General features: G+C 56.5%; 1 protein-coding gene across 6 annotated transcripts in view; it reads right to left on the bottom strand.

Annotated features, from left to right (window-relative positions):
• Nucleotides 1-4,433: 4,433 nt before the first annotated feature.
• SCMH1 (sex comb on midleg homolog 1 (Drosophila)) overlaps nt 4,434-7,645 on the bottom strand; it is a 57,801-nt gene continuing 54,589 nt past the window's right edge. For all 6 annotated transcript variants that reach the window (XM_010576251.1, XM_010576254.1, XM_010576256.1 and 3 more), the window contains 2 exons: nt 7,324-7,466; nt 4,434-5,475 (listed from right to left, as the gene is read on the bottom strand). In XM_010576251.1, the coding sequence (XP_010574553.1) occupies nt 5,350-5,475; nt 7,324-7,466 (269 nt within the window). In that variant the 3' untranslated portion in view covers nt 4,434-5,349. The remainder of the gene's footprint in view (nt 5,476-7,323; nt 7,467-7,645) is intronic.

Genomic DNA, 7,645 nt, shown 5'->3' with positions numbered 1-7,645 from the left:
CCCCCCCCCCAGCCTCCTGCTGCAGTGTAAGCAACAGAGTTTTTGGTCTTTGGTAATTTAGAAGAAAGGAAGAAAGTGTCTCAGTTGTCTGAAGTGTCATATGTTCAGATCTCTTCATTAAAGTTTGGAGAAAGCTGAACGTCTTGAGCCTGGCTGAGTACTAACTCCTGTGTTGTCTGATGCCAAACTTGAATAAACACTGTCCTGTCTCTTAAGTGATTTTTTCCACAGCCCCTCTTGCTTTGTTCCTCAGTTATTTTAAACACACGCTGTAAAGCTGCTTTTAGCCTGGAAAGCTTTGAGCATTCTTCGTGTGTGCACGAAGTTCTGCAAAAATGAGCAACTGAGTCGTGATGCTCTCTGTACTGAACAAACCCCAGCCATGAAATGGCTGGTCCTCCAGCAGTGTGAGACCATTCCTTATCTGTAGCACAACTTTGTTTTCTTTCTTCTGAAATGTTTTTGTTTTGGCCCAAACTGTGCAACTGAGTCGGTTATTAAATGCTTATTTGTAATAAAATGAGTAACTAGCCAAGAGCTTGCTATATTACTTCCATAGCTCAGAGGGAGGAAAAGGACTAAAGTATAATACTGTCTAATTTTGAATCAAACCATTGTAAGCTAGAAAAAGTTTGTTAGCTGCACTTCAGTGGGTTTTAGACATGTATTTCCAAAGTCTGGCTGAAATTACGAGGCTTCCCCCCAGCACTGGAGAAAAATCTGGGGAACCTGGACTGAGCCTACAGCCTCTGCAGGGTAGAAAAATGAGTTTTTAATTGATTTATGCTGCAAGCTGCCTGTTGGGTGGTTTGCTGCCTCTTCCTCCACAGCGGGGAGGGCTGCATGCCTGGTGCCCACTGAGGGCTGGCGGGAACACGGGGATGGCCAGAGCCGCATGGGGCCTCGGCTGCAGGTGAAATCACCAGCTTCCCCCGGCCCAAAGCTGCCCTGGGGACAAGTGTCCCGGGGCTGCCCTCGTCTGGGTGCAGGGCCCGGGGCACCCTGCGGGTGCTGACCGCTGCCCTGGGGTCTGGCGGGGAGCAGGGAAGCACTTTCTCCCCTCACTCCTCATCTCGCTTCGCGCCAGCCGAGCACGGTGGCCAAGCGCAGTGGCCGGGCTCTCCCTGCCCTCCCCCAGCTGTGTCCTGCCTGCAGCCTGCAGGGACCTGGGTGCTCCACTCCCGCGAGGGACGGCCGTGTGTTTTCCTCAGTCGCTGTTAATTATCACGGTCATCAAGAGTTGTGGCCGCTCCCTGGGAGCTGCTCGGTGGGGAGGAGGGCTTGGCTCCCCCCGGGGACAAATGCTGCAGCCATCCCTGGGCACCGGGTGCCAGCCCACCTCTCTCCTCTTGCCCTAAGGGAGGACGTGGCTGTCTCCACAGCCCGACTCGTGGCCGTGTTGGTAAAGCCCCCCCCCGAGCTGGGCTCCTGGCTCCTGCTGTGGTGGGACAGGGAGGAGGCAGCCCCCTGCTGTCCTGTATGCCCTGGCAGGGCTGGGGCAGGTGCCCCAGGGTGGCAGCTGTTCTCCGCTTTGACGCCCACCCTTAGCTGCTGCATTCTACCTCCTGGGCTGGGGCCGCAACAGAAAGGAGCATTTAAAAGAAGGATGATGCAGTGAAATTTTACAAATAAAATGGGCCTCCTTGGGGCTCGGCCTGGGGGTGTGGGAGTGTGGTCGCTGTGAGACCTGGCTCAGGCACCACCGTGCCTCAACAGCTCAGCCCCTTCCAGCCCAAAAGGGGGAGGGATGCAGCTGCCACCCAGGCTCTGCGGCGCTGGGGGCAGAGACACCCTCACTCCCGCAGCTGCCGTGGGAGGAGATGCTGGCTGTGGGGGGCAGGGCTGGCATGGCGGAGCCCCAGGTCCCCATCAGCCGGGGCTGGGAGCACCACACGGCTGACAAGTGGTCCAAGGGGCAGGTTTGGGCCAGAGACACCTGAACAGAGGTCGTGCGGTGCCCAGCATGCCTCAAGGCAGCAGAGCCAAGGCTGCAGGAGAGACCTGGGGTGCTTCTCCCACCGCACGTGGTGCAGGACCTCCAGCCAAGACCTCTTCTCCCCAGCAGCACCCACCTCACTGCCCTCCCTGGGGCCGGGTGCCTCTCACCTGCCTTCTCCAACCACCAGCATCTTCACCACCAGCCCCTGAGCAGATGTCACAAGGTGCTCCAGGTGCATCTCGAGCCAGGACACAAACCCCAGGCTCACGGCACATGAAGGTGAGACCCACCTTGACTTTGTCCCCACCTCGTCGTGGTGCTGCTGGAAGGCCAGCCCTGCTGAACCCAGCGACACGCGCAGAGCACCCCAGGGTGTGCTGTGGGTGCAGGTGCCCTTAGCATGGTGTGGGGCCTGGCTGAGCCCCCTTGGTCTCTGGCCCCTCTATGTTGCCCAGCCCATGCCACCAGCCCCCTCCCTGTGGGATGGAGTGGCCCCAACAGCTCACAGGGGCTCCTGGCTGACCTGCAGCCACCCAAGTGTGGGGTCCATGGTCATGGCAATGGTCTGTGTTGGCGAGCAACATGGGGGGCTCAGCTGCCCCCCCCCCTTCCCCCGGACTTGTGCCCACCATCTGGCTGTGGGTGGTGTTTGCCCACCTGCTGTTACCTGCCTCAGGGCACTGTCACAGGGCAGATGTGCAGATTTGAGGTGTGTTTGCACAGTAATGAGTTCAGGGGCTGCAGCTGGGGGCTGCTCACTGTCCCAACACCCCCCACAAGCTCCAGGCAGGAACAAAGAATTGCGAAACCCTCTGCCTGCACCACTGCCAATCCCGCACATCCCTGAGAGCAGCCGCACTCCTGGACCAGGAACTGGTGATGCCGGAGGGCTCCGAGCCAGCACTGGAAAGGTAGCCGTGTTCGTGTAGCGACGGAGCCCCTCCACCGTTTGTGTGATGCAGTGCAGGGCCCTGCCGTGGGGATGCTCCTGGGGAGCAGCAAACAGCTGCTTTGGGCGGGACCAAGCAAGGCTGGAGGCTTTTGAGAGGCAGAGCTGCAAAGAGCAGGAGCCTGGGGGGGTGTCAGAGGGGCTGAGCAGAGATCGGGCAGAAGCCAATGCACCTTGCTATTGTCACTAATGAGCCTGCGTTCACTGCATCACCAGTTCGCTTGTGTCATTTTGCTTTTCTCAGCCCAGGTCTGGCCCAGCTCCCCCACAAACAGCACCAGAGGAGCAGGGCAGGAGCAGCCAGGGGTTTGTCCTGAAGCAACACCCCATGCCCTGTCCCCGTGCTCCCCAGGGTCCCCCATGGCAGGTGCCCGCAGGGAGACACTGCCAGGGGCCCAGCCAAGCACTCCCATCAGTGCACACACAACCAGCAAGGAGGAACTTAGTTATCCTTTTATTTATAAACAAATCAACGTAAAATAAGTGCAGAGGAAAGCACTGGCTGACCCCGCACGGGGACCTGTCTGTAGTGGGCCAGCAGGATCAGCGTCAGGTAAAAACGAGGGCCATCCCGGGGCTGATGCTGTGCGTGACGGGGCTCTGCGAGTGGCCAGAGCCCCACCTCCCTCCGACCACACCGGGGCAGCAGCAGGGACCGCAGCAGGGACTGCAGCACAGACTTTGCTGTACAACAAAAAGCCTTTTTATTACTTTGGGGTTTGGGTTTTGTTTTTTTGTTTTTTTGCAACTTTTCCCCTTAGGGGTAAACCTGACCCAGTGCAAGAGACTGGAGGGTTGTTCACCAGGGCGCCCATTCTGCTGCTGGCCAGGGCCCTCGAGGCTGGTGGGAAGAGGGTGCGAGACGTTGCTCTGGATGCACAGAGGGTGAGCTAAAGGCAGGAGAAGAAAGAAGTGCTTGCGGTGGAGATCTCCGTCCCAGCCCTTTGGTCATTGCAGAAAGGAAGCGTGTGTGGGAGCGTGCTGTGGGTGCATGCGTGGGCACACGCCTGGGACAGCCCTCGCCTCCGCTGCGCCTCTCCCCATCAGCCCTTCCCCAGCTCCTCCCAGGCCGGGGGAGGTGATGCTCCAGGGGACCACACAGCCCCTGTCCCCCCAGACAGCCCCGAGCCTGGCAGCCGCTGCCCAGAGGACAGGGCGGCACGGCTGGGCGGCCTCCGCTCTGATACTCCTTTTGCAGCTGCAGTAACATGCGTAGGACAGCGGGTTACTGCTCAAGTGCCATCAAAAATAAATACATTAGACTGTCTGAAACAAACAGGTGCCCTCGCAGGAAGAGCAACGCAAGGGCAGGTCACCGCACCAGGATCCTCTGACTTGCCAGACCCAACACCCTCTCGCACACGCTGAGCTGGGACGGACCAAAACACCAGAGGACCAGGAGGGCCCCTGGGAAGATGAACCTTGGCATCTCTGGCTAAAAATCGCCAAGAGTTGCAAGTTCAGCAACAGGTAGAAAAATCATTTCATCATTTTAAACAGACAACTCCTTATAAAAAAAAAAAAAAAAAAAAAAAAAAAAAAAAATACCCAAAAAAAAAAAAAAGGAGAGAAGGATCAGTCGAGTCCTGCAGCATCCAGCCAGTCTCTGATGCCGACCCAGGCCCATCCTTGCCACGGGTATGCCAGACCCAGCCACGCTTCTCAGCTCTCCCACAGCTCGCTCCACACTCCTGGACAGCGCCGTGTGCCGCCCCACAGCCTCCCCAGTCAGAAATAAATACAAAGGCCTCCATTCCCGGCCCGGCGTCCCCAGCTGGAGAAAGGCTGGGAGCTGAGGAGCTGGCAGAGCTTGGGAGGTGAGCGGCCCCCGGGACAGGCGGATGGGCTCCCCCAAGGCATGGAAGATGGGCACGGGGGCAGTCGTTGCTCTGAGCTCGGCACGGTGATACGGGGGCTGAGCGTGGGTCAGGGTCACCGTCCCCCTCGCAGCCAGGCTGCCTGGTGAAGCGCAAAGTGTCCAGCCCCCCTGGCCCACCGCCCCTCTGAGGGGATGGGAGCCGAGGGCCGCCCCAAGCAGGTGAGACTGGGAGTGCACGAACCACAGCGAGAGGGAGAGGAGCCGGCGTGAGTGCCCTGTCCCCACGGGCTCTACCCGGAGCCGCTGCTCCATCCCAGGGAAGCAGGACCAGGAGCCTGCGGAGAAGCGCCAGCTGGGCAGCAGGGAGAGACCCTCCGCTTCCAACAGGATGCCCATGACTCGAGTCCAGTGCGAAGGGACGGGGCCAACTGTGTGCCAGCCTCCTCCCGAGCGCCCGCTGGGGCCTGGCTGCTGGCGCAGGGGCGGGCAGGCAGCTGGACCCCTGCAGCGGGGCCGGGGTGTCGGCGTGGTGTCCGTCTGCGGCGTAAATGGGTGTGTGTGCATGCGTACCTGTCAGCAGGTGAGCGCGGGTATGGATGGCCAGGAGCGGAGCTTCCAGGATCCGTCCTGCCAAGTGTCCTCTCAGAACTTGCCTTGCTTTAGCTTGTCGATGTGGTAAGTGAGCTTCAGGGCTGGCCCCAGCTTCAGCCCCATGTACTTCATCATCATGTCACTCCGTAGCAAGAGAAGGGCTTTCCCATCGATCTCCTGCAAGGAGGGGGAAACAACAGCACTGGTGACTACACCTGTAAGCCCTAATCCTGGCTGCTGAGCCAGGCCGTGCCCAAAATGACGAGGGCTGAAGCAGCATGGCTAGGTGCGAGAGCACTGCTCGACAGTGGAGGTGGGTTGCACATAACTGCAGCATCCCAGCACAGGCATCCCGCCCTGCCTGCAGCATGGGGGTTCAGCCCCAGACCCTTGTGTGGCGGTGGGAAATCTGCTGGGTGATACACACCCAGGAGCCATGTCCAGCTGGTCAGCAAATCCTGAAGGAGGAAGCATGGAGGAAGGAAAAGAGGGGGGTTTCCCTGACAGGGGAACGGTTGAGGCAGTGGCAGTGCAAGGGAGCAGTCTCACTCAAGAGCATCGTCATCCCGCTGCAGGAGAGATCTCCCAGCACAGGATGTGTTGACCCTGACAGCAGTCCTGCCATGACACACACAGCCCTGAAGTCAAGGTTGAAGAAGGAGGCAAGGGTCCAAACCTCGTAAACCCAAAAAGACTGCCACTGTGTGCAAAGCAAATTTCTGGAGTTCCTAAGTCCCAGGAGCTGGCAGAGCAAGGGTGGAGCATCTCATCTCCAGCTGGGCTGATTTCAACATCACAGCTTTCAAAAGTATCTGATGCTTTACAGCTGAGCCAGATGAGTCCCTCACTGAAGCTCAGGAGGGCAGGGATCACAAAGCTCAAAATAAACAGACAGCAGCTTTGTACTTAGCATCTGTGAGTGCAAGATTTCAGTCCCTTGCAGCACTCCTTTCCTTGACCTGGTCCAGGCTTGGCCCAGAGTTTTGCAGCGGACAGTTTTCCATGAAGAAAACGTTAATGGACTTACTTACAAATGAAAAATAAAAGTCACAACCTTGAACAACAGAAAATCCTGTCCTATGTCGATGCTCAGTTAGGTCTCACACTTGGTAAGATCTCCAGTACCAGGTTCGTTCTGCTTTTCCCTTCTTCAGATGAAAGCGAAGTTCTTCCTCAGGATTGCAAATACAGAGGACTTTCATCCCTTAGCAGAGCTGAGCACTCTCTTGCATAATTAAAACAAAACATTTTTCAATTACTGGTGGTTCTAAAATAGAACTAATTAAAAAAAAAAAAGAGAGTGTTGTCTCAGCCCAGCACAGATTAAGAAGCATCCCATCTGCCTCTCCTGCCTGGGGAAGGCAGGTATTTTCTCCTACTGCTCTTCTGACTTCATGAGCACCAACAGGTATAACATGGAATTAATCAAAAGGCAGAGGGAAGACGAACTGCCTGGCAGCAATCAGGACATGGAGCTGCCAAAATTTTTGTAGCTTTAATTGTACAAACTCCATGCTGTATGTCTGCAGCTATTTTACACTGAAAGACATGCACAAGAGCCAGAGCCTTAGGAGAATCCTCTTTATAGGAAACGGGGAGGGGGGGGATGTGCGTTTAGCAGCAATGCACTCAATGAATTCCACTTGGAACATGCTTCTTGCCAGGAGAAATTTGTTATGAGGTGAATATTAAGACTCCAGGATGAACAGGGGTTTGTGTTTTCAGTGCTAGGTTTCAAATCCAACTAAGAGCTGAGGTCTCCATATGCACAAAGGTGGTGGTGCTTGGAGCGTTAGGTGGGCTGCGATGTCTTCCCCTCGACGATTTCTAAGTAAGAGGATCCCAAGCCTGAACACGATACGAGCAGGATTTATGAGGACGTTTTTCTTAGCACAAAACTCCAGCTGGTACGAAGTGCTGCCGTTCTTCTGACTCTCCTAGATTTTCCTTGTGTGATGATCTGCCCCCTCCCATATATAATATACACACACACATACGTATATATACATATACAAACATACTTACATGTTTTCGAAAGAGGTCAGCGTGGGGTCCCAGCTGTGGATCCGATTCCCGTATGAACTGCATCACCTCCTCCACTGTCCAGGACGAGGGGTCGCGGCTGCTCAGCCGCGAGACGTCTCGAGATCCAAGGTATCTATCTGAGCCTGGGGGGGAATTGTGAGAAAGCAGCCATTACTCCAAGTATCCCCACGGCATCGCTCCAGCAGTTATTTACCCTTGATCTACCACTCAGTCTCCTTTCTCAAAGCAATGGCAGAGACAACGCAGAGGGCACATTCCAACTGTGCCCCAGAGATTCCTGCGGCACACGTCTAGCACCAAA

Source organism: Haliaeetus leucocephalus, unplaced genomic scaffold (genome assembly GCF_000737465.1).
Source record: "Haliaeetus leucocephalus isolate CR32 unplaced genomic scaffold, Haliaeetus_leucocephalus-4.0 Scaffold517, whole genome shotgun sequence".
In the NCBI taxonomy this organism is placed as follows: Eukaryota; Metazoa; Chordata; class Aves; order Accipitriformes; family Accipitridae; genus Haliaeetus; species Haliaeetus leucocephalus.
This window is presented reverse-complemented; position numbering and strand designations above follow the sequence as displayed.